Source organism: Acanthisitta chloris, unplaced genomic scaffold (assembly GCF_000695815.1).
Source record: "Acanthisitta chloris isolate BGI_N310 unplaced genomic scaffold, ASM69581v1 scaffold5428, whole genome shotgun sequence".
NCBI lineage: Eukaryota > Metazoa > Chordata > Aves > Passeriformes > Acanthisittidae > Acanthisitta > Acanthisitta chloris.
The window spans coordinates 62,735-77,173 of NW_008685277.1; the positions used below are offsets into that span (position 1 = coordinate 62,735).

Sequence of the window (14,439 nt, forward strand, 5' to 3'; positions counted from 1 at the left end):
ATGGAGTTGTCTCTGAAAATCACTTGCATATTTATATTGGTCCTGAGATGATCTTACTCTGTCCAGAAACACTTACAGCCACTTCTGCTTTATTCATAGCTGGAATATGTCTTAGTGCAAATAATGTGGGTCCTTTTTTTTCCCCTAAAAGAACAGAACCTTTAAAGAGAGTCAAAGAGATATTTTGCAAAAAGACTTCTTTAAGTCATTCTTCAGTGTTCTTCTGGTGATCACTTGAAATTTGGGGGATCGTTGTAGAAGTATACCTCAGTCCTTTCTAGGATAATCGCTGTCCTTTGATTATCACCAGCAGCTTGTCTTTTGCAACAGATCTTGGTGGTGTCTGAAGGAGAAAAATGAGTTACTTGGTTTTGAAGTTAAGGGTGTCAGCGACTGTTAGTTTCAGCTGGGGTAAGACAGCACTTGTGTGAAGGAGAGTTTTTGCTCTCCAGCCATGGGTGTGCTGGCTTCTTTCATGGTGGGAATGGAGCTGTTTATGCCATTACTTATGGGCTGGGTGGGGAGGAGAGACCTGAGCTAGTTAGTTAAAACTAACCCAGCAAAAAATCATTATAAAAACCATCGTGGTGCATAACGGAGACTGTGCTGACAGATAGAGCAGAGCAGGGGTCGACTGGGGCAAAAGTGACTGCTTGAAAGCAGGGGAATGGGAGGGCCCATGGGACAGTTCTGAGTTACCCTGGCCTGAAATAAGTTGTGAAACTGTGCTGTGAAGTTTCGAATGCACTTCATTTATACCTTGAAATCTCTACTTTTAAGATTTAAAGGTTATGTTCTCAAAAGAAACAGAACATCTGAAGTTTTTTAAAGCATCATTTTGAATTTGTCAGCTCTGTATCCAGAAAGATTTTGCAACGAAGATGCAATACAAGCCTTTTAGTGTCTACTCAGAACGGGAAAATACCAAACATCAGTGGTGCAGAGAAGATGACAAAAGAGTGAAATTGTCTTTTGCTTATAGTATTTTTGGCTGAGGGTGTTCCTGTTACTAGGCTTGCATATTAATTGGATTGTAAACCTTTGTATTGCTTGTAAAGTGTTTTGTAAGGAATTTAGGGAAATGCTAGTTCTTTCAAACTTTTTCCAAAGACGAATACCACTTTTGTCTAGTTTCCACTCTTATGCCCATTCACAAGCCAGGGTTAATATGCCTTCATTGTAAGTTTAGTATAATAACCAGTAAATCTGCCTTCTGAACTTACAACATGCTTATTCTTATCCTTCTGGTAACTCCAATTCTCATTATTTCAGTCCATATGCTCTTCTTCCCCCTGTGCTCTGAGAACAGGGAGATCTAGAAAATCAATTTAACTCCAAGGTCAAAAAATGAATGTTCTGAGCTGAAGAGCTCTTTTCAGCAGGGGTTGTTGCAGCATTAGGTTGAAATTTTTGAAGTTTCACTGCCTAAAAGTGAACAGACCTTACTGCAGGCTCTATGAAGTGAATCTGAGTTCAGGTGGACAGACATTGCATGTAAACTACAGTAGAAACAAAGGAGAAGCTCTAGACCTTTTATGGCCAGTCAGTAAAAGAGGGGGAAAAAACCCCAAATGAACCCTACAAAACCTATAAAATGAAAAGGTAGCACTTTCCCTTGTGGAATCTACAAGCAAATTCCCTAGTTTTTGTTGTCATTGAAGTAGAAAGAACTTTAACAACAACAAAAAAAAATTTAAGGCAGCTATGAAGAAACATTTTCACAGAAGTTTCTTCATTTTTAACCTAATCGTGTGAAGCATGACCCATGTCCTCTGATTTTTAAATTTTTTTTACATTTTCGCATGCTTTTCAAATCTTGGTAAAATGGATTATATATGTCTAAGTATGCCTTACACCAGATTGCCATGAAACACTCATAAAATACAGATTCACAGATGGCAGCTCTTGCAGGTAAAGGGGTTTGTCCAGATACAGTGCCAAAGTGAGACGTGAGCAGCAATTGGATTGTCTGATGTCTGAAGCATACAATTGCTCTTGTATATAAAAAGAAGCTGTATCTGTGCCAATAATGTATTAAGAGATGAAATTTATTTACTGTCTTAATTACATGAGGAAGATCTGCATTTGCAGATGGTAATAAATTCATTCAGCATTTGCACTAGCACACCACGTCATCTTTTAAGATCTGGTATCATTGATGCAGACTAGCTGAAGCAAACTGCTGATGAAGAGTCTGGTTGGTGTTTTCAGAATTATTTTTTTGCTGCCTTAACTGTGAAGCCAAATGGATGTGAATTTCTAGAGACTTTTAAGATGTGCTATTTAGTTTTTGTGGTAGAAGTAACAAACATGAGTTTCCAGAGACTGTAAAGTTTTCCTGGGCAACAAAGCAGGATCACCTGTGCTCTTTTATGACTAGTTGAGGCAGACACAAGCCAAGGTGAAGGGAAGGAGGAGAGTGAAACTAGGACATGCTGTGTTGTTACATTTTGGGAGGATCTTGCTCTTAAGTGCAAATTGCACTTGAAAAAATTGAAAGCTTTATGTCACCATTGAAGAATTTCAGAAATTGAGATGCCTTCTTCATAATGCAAAGGGATTTCTGTGAGACAGGTCTAAGATTCAGGAGACCAATGAGGTTGAGGAATTTGGCTTGACAAAAGCATAAGGGTTTAGTGGGAACAAATGTATCTCTGCAACCAGAAGTGATGGTTGTTGGTTTGTTTTTTTGTTGCACCCTTGTGATCATTGCAGTAGAGATAGTACTTCATCTTTCCAGCTGCCTGGGAGCTTCCATTGCCAAAGACACTTAGGCAGTTTCTAGTGTTCTAAATTCTTGAAATCCAACCACAGATAACTTGAACATATGGATTACAGTGGTATTCATCCATCTGTTTCTGTAAGGTATCCTTAAAGAAGTTGTTGATAGACTGGTTATTTTTTAGCCCTTTTTATACAATGTTTATACTTGATGATTGACAGAATCAGCTTCAATTAATAAACAAGTTCTTATTGCAAAAATATTTGATATCCTTTGATATCCTCAGAAAGACTAGACATGAAGTAAATGTCACAGAACATGCAGAAAATTAAGACTTTGAATAGCTAAAGTATGAAAATATCTTGAGTTTTTTGCAAGCTCATATTTAGCATTCTTACTGTGGCTTGACAAATTTTTTTTCTGCAGGAAGCTTGCTTTTCTTATAACTGAAATGCAGATGAGTATTTCACTCTTCAAAATCTGTGTATTTTGGTCTGACTTTCCATTTTAATATTGTAGAAGTTTATCTAAATTGAGAAGTATGGAGCCTTTTTTTACTGATGCCACCACATATTTGTAAATATTCCTTCCCCTTCTTCATGCACCACGTCATACTTGTCTGTCAAAGGTTAGATTTGTTATTTCAGGTCATTCTTTAAAGCTTGCTTTTTTCACATGTTTTTCCTTTCCTTCTTTTGGGGGTATAAAAGGTCATTTCTAGTTAACCTGCTATGAGTATCTCACATTTGTTGCTTTTTGAAGTTTGTTATGCACTCATCACTTCCAGTGGGTGAATTTTACATGAAATAATTTCAATTCAACAATCATTTGGGAATCTATGTATGCCTTTAGGTGGGAAAGGAGGGGAAATATATGCACACCACCCTTGGAAGTAATAATGAGGATAGTGGCCAAGGAAGCAAAAACTGGGAGCCTTGGAATTTTTGCTGGTGGTTCAGGAAAGAAGAATCTACCTGGTAGCTTAATATCTGAGGTTTCTTTTCTAGAAGGCTTTATTGACTCAGCAGGGGAAAGAAACTATGCTCTCAGAGACTTTGGCTCTAGAAAGGGCTGTTGTTCTGTGCAGGCTGTGTTCCCCTTCAAAGTGCAATCAAAATCTTCCCAGTCATCGTTTGGCTCCATGAGGTCTTCCTGTCCTCTTTGCCCTCCTGCCAGAGTTCCCCAAACTGCAAAGACACAGTCATTGTAATGAAAAGCATGAAATATAAAATGGGAACTTAACATCGGCAAACTTCACATTTATCTCTGCTGAGGTGTATGCACCACCACTTCTGCAATGATGTAACTGTTAGGACTGTTCTGAGGAGAGGAGCTCAAGGATAGTTTGGTTAGTGAGATTCAAGCTAAAATAGTGATTTTAGGAAACTTCATTACTTTCTCAAATACAGGTGAAAAACTGACATAATACAATGGTGAAATATACCAGTTTGAGATTGTGGTTTTTCTGACTGTAGACCTAAAGTATGGGTTCAGTTATGAGATACTCTGCATGTGTATTGCACTAGTGCTGTAAAAATGTTACAGCTGCCTGTTTGCTGTCTCATGAAGCTGTGGTCAACTGTAGAGAGGAGAACTTTGTTTTGTGTCCAGCATGTTGGATGTAGCGTCAGCAGGACTGAATTTCATTACCAGGCTTTCTGTTTGGTTTCTAATAAATTAACCTACTAAGCCATCAAAGAGCTGGGACTATCAAAATATGGAGGCTAAAATCCAGTAACAAATATGAGACGCTCAATTATTTTCAACCAGAAGGACACGTAAGTATGTAGGAAAGTGAGAGTTTAAACAGCCTGTTTCACTTCATATATCAGGGGTTTTAATCCAAGGAGAATGAGCAAGTATAGGAATGTAAGCAGACAAAAAGAATGAATGAACACGTAGAAGTGGAAAAGGGCAAAGAAAAGGTAGTTTCTATAAAAGGTTATTTTTGATAGAGGATGTGGTCTGATGCTTGAGCAGTTTCTCTCAAGGAATTTATCCCTGAAACCCATTGTACGGTAAAGAGCAGTATGAGTTTTTTTTGTCTAAAGGCATTGACAGATGTGATGGATCTTACTCTTCTCATAGAGAACTGGTGCATAAAGGGTTCAGTGTTACATTTTGAGTTGTGTTATTTGTGGCACTAATAGCTTTTCAGTTTTTCAAAACAGCTTGTGTGTATAACTTTATAGCTCCCAGAATCCTATTGCCAATAAAATTTAACAGAGTTTCTTTGATCATTCTAGAGGTGTATTTGATGCTTCCCTCAAAATGGCTGGGTTCTATGGACTCTACACTTGGCTGACTCACACTATATTTGGGATTAACATAGTCTTCATACCATCTGGTAAGAATTTGAACAACTGTAATGTATTTGTAAATAACACTGCATAATTATTTATTGTACAAAATCAGAAGGATTGAATGTTGCTGATAAGCTTAGTCTGGTCTTAAGAGAATATGGCCATGGGTTGGGTGAAGAGAAGTCCCTGATTGCTGTCTTACCTCTGAGTCTTGCCTTCTTCTGTTTTCACAACACATTCCCTGCCAGCTATTTTACTCCTTCTGTCTGTTTATTTTGCTGGACGAAATTCATTCTCCCTTTTATTCAGTCCAAGACTTTCCAGGTTTTAACTTCATTCTGCCTGTCTTGGCTCCCGTTTCTTTCATAGCTGACAGGTGCTGATTTTTCAAGATGCCTAAATGCAGGAAGATGTAGTATGATGAAAATGCATGATAGAGGCGTGCTGCGTATTCTCAGTACTGTTGCCTGACTGTATTACCAGCCTCTGGTTTTCTTTTATTCTCTAATCTGAGCTTTGGAAATGGCTGAACAGTTTTCTCACTGATAAACCTTCTCCCCTGTTCCTCTTCTGCTCTAAAAAGAATGACAATAACAGTAATTTTAAAATGTTCATTATTTGTGTAATCAGAAGCGTGTACACCTGTGTGTATATTGCATACATAAATACAAGTCATGAAGTTTGTTTGCCTGGTTTCTCGTCATTGTGGTTGATTGCAGGAGAAAGTTAGAGTGAGACTTGGGTTCATGTGCTTTCTTACACACAGTTGCTGATTTGAAGTTATATTAAGGTTCGAAATGTCCATGATTGGTATAACTTCACATTTTTCTGAATTGGTGCCTCTTCTGGAAGTAACTCCTTATGAGTGTCAGTTGGTGAAGCTTTGCTGTATGGGAAATAGTGTCATGTTCCTGCACCACAGCTATAAAACACCGAGAGCCTCATGTGGCACTTCTTCAGCGTCTTATTTACAACAGTTGATAGAAGTGGGACTTACTAGTGCAGCTAAAGTGTCTGAATTTAACTGTCAGTATATTTGTGAAATGTGTTCTGCTGGTCTCTTTCTCACTTCTGCTTTTGTGTGCCCTAGCATTAGCAGCAATCCTTGGAGCAGTGCCGTTTCTGGGGACATACTGGGCAGCAGTCCCTGCAGTCCTAGATTTGTGGCTTGTGCAAGGACAGGGATGCAAAGCCATTTTGCTCTTGGTTTTTCACCTTTTGCCAACCTATTTTGTAGATACAGCAATTTATTCAGATATATCAGGGTGAGTACATTGAAGATTTTTTTAAAGTTAACATTGTAAAAATGATTGATGATTACTGATGCCTTTAATTAAACTCATTTTCCTGAAGCATGCAAAACAGTGTCTTCAAGCTTAGCAATAGGTGTAGTGCTATCACCTCAAAGTAAGATCTCTTACTGGCCTAAGTGCCTTATTTTCCCAGGGCTCTTTTCTGTGAACTTTGGGACTTCAGAGATCTTGAAATCAACATCAGCAAAGTGAACTGTTCCAAGTTACAATTAGTCTAACTTTTCCATTTATCTGATGACAGACAAAGGTGTGTAGCATTTTTCTTCTCATCCCCTAATGCCAGATGATGATGCAGAACAAACAAAACCATAAGCTGGTGAGGGACCTGAAAAAAACCCTTTAATTTTCAGAATGGATTGTGAGAATTTCGAGTGCAACTGAAATGTTCACCAACATTTTCTGCAGCTGAAATACCTAGTGCATCCCTTGATGCAATTCATACTAGAAGATAAAGCAGCACAGTTTAACAGAGCTGGCAAAGATATGAGCTGTCAAGTTTCATATGTACAAGGCATGTTCACAACAACATGTAATTCTCTAGTTACTTCCTCTAGTTACTGCTTCAGTCTTGATAATCAGAAGCAAGTAAACTAGTCTGAATCATGGTCCAGACTTAGTTACATGCTGGTTGTGCTGATTTTTATTACAGGAGAGTTATTGTAGAATAAGGACATAAAGTGTTTTGGTTCTGTGTTGTTAGAAATTAATATTTTTGTTCACCAAATATAATTACATTGAACAGAGAGTACCTAATGATAATGTGCCCAATATTAATACTCATTTTAATTGACTGTGACTAGTTATTTTGCATGAATTAAAGGTAACAAGTGAAGTATAATCAAATTACGTATTTTTTCCACCAGTAAATCATGGTTAAATTTAAGGCTAGGAGCTATTTAACCAGACAATAATTCTACTTACTAGAATACATTTTTTGACGGTAGGGGATGCAGGCTCTGTTTACTGTCCAGAAAATATATGTGGCAGGAATAGATTTTCTGACAGTGGAGCCAAATCGTATTCTTCCCATTAAATAGAACAGTAAGCATCATGCTGTCTTGCAGATTAGATTAAACCTATTTGAAATAGCTGTAATTAGGTTAGGCAGGGTTTTCTAAATGCATTAACTTTATACTGTAGTCCTATTTCATCAGGTGATATGTTGTTTAATTTAGCAAACTAGCCAGAAGAACATTTAAACTGATGCAAATGCTGGTAAAAAATGATTTGAAGTTTCCAAAGGTTCAGAAATGAAGCATGTGTCTACTGTGGAGAAATGTAAAACTTTTAAGGTCAAGCTTGTCCTCTCACAGAAACAATCTGGCTCTGACAGTAGGTTAAATTTGATCTAGGTGAGATGTGATTGAGGTGTGTATGATTGAATGGGTCATGTTGCATGGTCTCATCTTGCACATGATTGTGATAAAGGCAAAGACTTCAAATGTGGGAGATGAGTAGGAGTCAGGGCCAGAGTAGAAACCTGACAGAAGCTGCTGGAGCTCTGAACTGACTAGGTGTATTATCACTGCATTACACTCAGACTTTAGAGGAGCTTCCTGAAAGTTGCGTGCTAAGTATCAGCTGTGGTTTTTCTTACATAATTCCATATGCCATCCTTATTTTAGCTATAAGGAGTGAAGCATGATGAGCAGGTTTTGTGTAAATGCTGTTGGAGGATTCACATTTTGCACTGAAACTGAGACGTGTTATATAAAAATGGCATGGTTTGCTTACTGCCATAATAGCTCTTATCAAAAGCTCCACTGGCCCCAACTTTCCAGTAAATATTAATAAGTTTGTTAAAATCTGGTGTTGTTTTCCATCTGAAAACATTAGAAACTAATGACAACAAGCACTCAATCTGAGAGGCTGTTATACACCAAAATGAGAAGACATGGCTGTATAGAGACTGTATACTAACTGTTCTTTGAAAGATGCAGTGCAAGTTGCTATCATTGCATAAATTCATGTCTTTGCTTAGAGGTGCTCATGGTACATGTTGCTAATTGTGATAGAATCCAACAATTCTTGACCATAAAGCATGAAAAGTCTTTGCAATCAACCATCTTTCTATTCTCAAAATGGAAATTTCCTGCCATTAACTCCTTCAGACATGCTTCAGCAGATGTCCATAAAATAAGTACTCCATTGTGGGTGTTTCCAGCGTTACATGCTGCAATAGTGTTTGATCTGTTGTGCAAACACATCGCAGAATACAGCTCGGAACATTTGTACAGCCATTCAAGCAGCAGTTTATAATGTAAACACGGTATCTGTAGCTAGCTGTGTCATTTTCTAAGCTTAATAGAACTTTAATTCACATTTTGCAATTGATAATATTGTGTTCATTCTTCTTGATTGAATTCTGTTCTTCATTGCCAGAGGTGGTCATCCTTACCTGACAGGCCTTGCGGTAGCTGGTGGAGCATATTACCTGGGGCTGGAAGGAGCCATTATAGGACCAATTCTACTCTGCATACTTGTGGTTGCTTCCAACATATATAGTGCCATGTTGGTGAGTCCAACAAATTCAGTGCCCACTCCATCACAAGCAGCATCGCCATTACAGATCTACCGGTGAGTTACAAATGCCTTACTCGTATGCATAATGTTTCTACACACATCAGTGTGTGTATGCACAGAGAGTGAGTGCATGAGTTTTATACAGAAGTGTGCATTCCCATCTCTGTGAGTATTGGAGTCTTTGGAGAGGATTCAGCTATCCTATATTCTAGAAAAAAATATTATGGTAAAGTCAAACATACACCGGGACTTGTCTACTTGAAATGTTTGTTTAGTGACTCTCAGCTTCTTACAGAAAAGGCTCTTCTGCTGTTATTTTCTGTTACTGTTAACACTGTTATTATTCCCTGATAATACCTTTGTGTCCTAAAATTTATATGTTGCTGATGTGCTAGGAGATGATTTAGCATCCTTTTTTCTGTACGAAACTATTATTCGTGGATATCTAATAGAGCTCATTGTCCTCAATATTAGGCCTGCCTGAAAATACTGCATTTTTATGTGTTAATGTACAATACTGCAAATATAAATAAACATACCTAGATTTAAAAGATGGGATAATATTATATGCTGTCATTCTTTTAAAAGTATGATCCTGATTAATGTCATTGTTGAAGTTACCCAATGTGAAATATAGAAATGTGTCTTTAAACTCTAAACTCTACAGTTAAGGAATGGGATGAATAAACTCCTAACTGAATAACTAATTAGAGCTGGGAATCACATTGTGATGGTATTAATGTCAGTAGCCATTTTAATGGCTCTACTATCTTGTTAAATTATATAGGCCAGCTCATTATGCATATATCTTAAAGAGGATTCTCTGCTTGTCAGAAATAATCCTTTGCTTTATTCACATGAATAATGTTGTCATCTTTCATCTGGGTAACTTAGGAGAAAAACCACTAATTGGACCTGTCTGTAGTTTCTGACTTGAGTAAGTTATGTTCCAAGTCTTACCCTGTGTGCCATAGGCAGAGCTTCCCACACTACACACAAGAATCTGCATATGTGTTTGTTTCATGTTGGCTTTGTCGGAAACTATTATTTGTAACCATTCAACAGATCTGTGTCTTACTTTTCACTTCTCTTTTCCTTCCCCCTCTCCTGCCCCCCAAGGTCACCCAGAGAGAGTTCTGAAGAGATGAAAATGGCTGCAGAGTGATGAAGGTGCTGGGCTGCACCTATACAACATGAGGGAACCACTATCTTCTGTCTTGAGCTCACAACAGCCAAGGCCTCCTGTCCCTTTCCAGCTGTGCCTGGGGCAGCTCGCAGGGAAGCATAGTTTGGGTTTTAGGAGAAAGCACTTCTCGAACATGTGCTGGCCTTACATTGTTGTGCACTTTGCCTCTTCAAGAAGGAATGTCTACTTCCCATGGCTTTGCATACCAACACACAGTTCAACTACCTTGTTGAAGACCTTGAAGACTTTCTGTCTTCATAAAAAGAATATTTAAGAGGACAAGTAAATCCACTGGAGTCATCTTATCTGCTGAAATTACTAACCTGGCTTTTATTTATTTGGGTTATTTGTCTTATTCAATTGTAGTAACTTTAAAGAAAGCTGTAATTCCAAAATATTTATTTTTAGTTAATCCAGTGGCAAAAATGTGTAAACCACTCATTGTGAAATGAAGGTACAATGTAATTATTTGCTGCTTCTCAAAGTATTTCTTTATAGGTTTCAGCCAACATCTGTAACACATAGTAACACTTAACTGTTATCCTCTAATTTGCACTGAAATTTAATGTTGTTGGAGACTGGTATTTCTAATATCTTTCTGAAATGAGGAGAAATGCAAATTGTTAAATGTGGGTTTTCCTCTTACTGAAATAGGAGGACTTGTTTCAATAGCTTAAATCTTGCCATCATGTGCAGCGAAATCTGATAGTATTTTGCTATTTACCCACCCTCCCAGTGGAGTCATCTTGTCAACTAAATTTAATCAAAGGCCTTAAGTGTTTTCAGGCAGTAGTAATGTACGATGGTCACGTCTGCTTCCAGTAATAGAGAGAACTTGAATGGGGATTGTTTAATGTTAAATGGCTGAGTTCAATTAACTTTTCAAACAAATTTTATTTCCAGAGAGGAAGGGGAAGGAATATGGACTTTGGTTTAGTTTACCTTGGGGTTTTTTCACCTGTAAGCCTCTGGCCAAATATCTTAATAAGATATATATCTTAATATATTAAGGTATATCTTATTAATAAACAGATTTCTTAAATTTCTGAAGTCATGTATTGCCTCACTCACAGCATCAAATTCCTCTAGTGTTTTTTCTTCCATACATAATTTTGCTTAAATGGCAGTTCTGATGACATTTAAGGCCTTTTGTGTTGATTGTTGATATATTTGGACACAATGGATCTTTATAAATGGATCCTTTTTATCAATGGGAAGTGGGTTTTTTGGTAGATATTTCATACTTGCACAGCTTTTCCACAAAAACAATGAGGCCCTGGGTACAAAGTAGCAGATGCACATGCTTGACCAAAGAACCACTGTTCAGTTGCTAGTAAGTTCTCTTGAATTTATTTCAGAGTTTAATTGGTGATGAGCTGTACAACATACAGGCACGCCTTGTATTTATTGCTGACAGTAATGCAACATTTGAAACAAAAATCTGCTCTTACCAAGGGATAAGGATATCCATGTACAAACAGCTCTCAGTAAGTAAGATACCTGTTTTACATGAGTTGCAGGAGTGCTGATTTATTTGGAAGGTTTATTTTCATGACATTGTATGTATTTTTACATTTCTAAAAATACATTGCTATTTATCAAACACATTTATTAATATATGGGTCCCTTTTCCGGGTTAAGTAAAAATGGCCTGTCCACCTTGGTCAAAAGCAGTAGATTTTGTCCTAGTTGGTAAAATGTGACACGTCATGAGATGCTGTCCCTGTCAACTAACCCACAGGATCTTTACTGGGTTGTGGCACCAAGTGTTCAAGTGTCATCATAGCCCTTCAGTGTCTACTTTCCCCACCATCCTTTATTGAAATAATTAATCAGCTACATTACAGATGTTATGAACACTGAGGTTGGAGACTACAATCTATTTGGAATGGTTCAGTAGGACGGGCCTTACTGGCAAATATATGTACAATGTCTATGGAAGTAAAAAGTGGCCTGGAAGCCTGGGGACGGGCAGTCCTTTTCTGCTGGGAGCAAGAGAGTCCCAGGGTTCTCACCAGTTCGGAGTTGCCCTGATACCATTTCCCACGTGCACCGATGGGTAAGCCGAAAAACTTGATTTCCGAAGCATTCGTTGTTTCCGGGATCTGGGGTCAAAGATGTTGATCTTTTCTTTTGCCGCCTCTTCCACGGTGCAGTCCTTATTCTCATATCTTACTGTGATGTCAACCACCAACACCTGGTTTTCTTTCACAAAAAACAGGTCCAGCTTATGCAGATTTGTTTGCGTGGCCGTCAGTATGTACGTGAGACGAATTGTGCAGAGCATTTTGTCATATCTGGTGTTTGGTCAATTCAATGTGAGGGTAGTATAAGCCAGACAGTACACCCTCTAGTGCTGTCGAGCTGCACTCAACTTCACCCCGTGGGCCAGGCTCTGGGTAATAAAATCTTTTAGTCTGATTACCATGGATTTATTTCACCTTGTTAGGTACTATCGCTGGTTGGTGAAGCCAGGCAGTAGGGCAGGAGAAATCATAACCCAGTTGACTGGGGCAGAGGCTGACTCTGTTACCACAAGGGTTTCTGGTGGGACCACGAGGAGGTGCGATCTCTGCAGCAAAGCCTAGTTAGCAACTGTGGTCCTGTCTTAAGAGAGTCATAGTTACTCCTGCATGTGATTGGAAAGTACTCTGATGCTTAGTAAGCAAGAAAGTCCTGCTGTATGTTTGCAATAAACAGGCTGCCTATTAGACATAAATATCCTACTCCTCAGATTCTCAAAATTAGCTGCTGCAATTTAACTGACAAAATTTTGTGTTTCAGTGAGAGGGTTTGAGCATGCTGTTTGGACACTTGCAGGTATGTGTCTGAAGGGCAGACTCGGGCTTAATTTAGTAGGTTAACTCAAGTTCATCAAAATATGGAAACAGCCCATTTAATATTTCAAATTCTGAAAGATCTACACATCAGTTCCAACTAACTGAATAGGATGAATGTATTGCTTGAATCAAGTATCTGTCCTGTGTTTTTATTTCCTTGTTTTAGTGGCTCACCAAAAATCTTTAATGAAACACGTTTTTAGAACTGTTGCTGGCTAGGGTAGACAATGAGGGAAAACCTGAGGCTGTCCCTAAGTATTCCTGCAACATTCTAACCAGCTTGAATGAGACCACCATGATACTTAGGAAACTTCTTCATTATATCACTTTTTAGTTCACAGTTTTGCACTGAATTGTTGTGTTCTCATTGTAGCTTCTTGTAGACATCATTTAAAGAAGATTAGGAGCAAGAAAAATGCATCATTAATGTATTTCCAAGTTTTCTGTTGCACCTCTTTGCTCACATTTCTATTGTCCACATTTGCTGTCCCATTTTCTGAGACAATCTTTCAGATTCCTATGGTACTCAACATCATCATTTTAAAGAGTCATTAGAAACCTTTATTTTGTTTGGGTTTACATTTTCTTTTTCTTCCCCCTTCACCTGACCACCTGAGATCAAAGGAGGGTCTCTGTTGTGAAGACTAAAATCATGTTTCAGGCACTGTTATCTTCAATAATGGCAAATGAATAAAAACATCTGAGAAGATACATTAATGTTTTGAAATGTTCCTTTCCCAATGTGAAATCACTTTGTATAGAGAATTCACATCTGATACTGTCTTGTTTGTTTGCCCTCCTTTGAAATGAGGCTTCATATTGATGCGTGTGTTTCAATTCAGCTAAGACTTGCCCTGAAGAACCATCCATAGTACTGTCTTTCTCAGTAAGTATGGATCTCATGCTATGTGCAGTGCCTGACTGAGGAACCAACTGTATGGTTCAGTAGTGGTGCAGTAACAGTATACTTCCAAAAAAGAAAAGAAAATTAAGAAACAAAGCCTCCAGCAACACCTTTTTACAATAGGAAATATTCACTGATTGTCGCCATGTTTGATTAAACACCACCTTATGAAAAATATGCTTTGATTATTTGGCCTGTGTTCAGTAAGTCTCTAATTACCAGTAGAAATATAAGACCACGTCCTTGCGTATTTAGCAATCTGTATTGTTTTCTGAAAGGACTCAGGCTCTTTAAGAATAGATTAGTTTAGATCATTCTCACGTTAATGCAAAAATAATCAAAGTAGTCATTTTGACTTCTGGGCATTGCAATGTACCAGTTCATGGTTATATTGCCTCATCTGCAGAAGCAAGCAGCAGCTGGGTGGGATAAGATTGTAGCACGTGGCTTGTAGGTTTCAAAATGTTTGGGAAAAAAAACGACAAAAAAAGCCTAACCCCAAACAACAACAAACCTAACAAAACCACCCTTTTCTGCAGTGGCATTAAACTACAGTTAGGGGAGACCATCTTTTCCATAATCTTGTAGGCAAGAAGGTGATAGCCTTCAGCTTTACTGTAAGCAGTCATTCCAGGAGCAGGTTTTTAC

General features: G+C 38.1%; 1 protein-coding gene across 1 annotated transcript in view; it reads left to right on the top strand.

The window, feature by feature from the left end:
• TMEM245 (transmembrane protein 245) overlaps positions 1-10,266 on the top strand; it is a gene marked incomplete at its 5' end in the record, with an annotated part of 64,164 nt that extends 53,898 nt beyond the window's left edge. Inside the window, 4 exons of the mRNA XM_009079677.1 lie at positions 4,969-5,069; positions 6,116-6,290; positions 8,721-8,915; positions 9,981-10,266. Of these exons, the coding sequence (XP_009077925.1) occupies positions 4,969-5,069; positions 6,116-6,290; positions 8,721-8,915; positions 9,981-10,026 (517 nt within the window). The remainder of the gene's footprint in view (positions 1-4,968; positions 5,070-6,115; positions 6,291-8,720; positions 8,916-9,980) is intronic.
• Between the last annotated feature and the right edge of the window lie 4,173 nt (positions 10,267-14,439).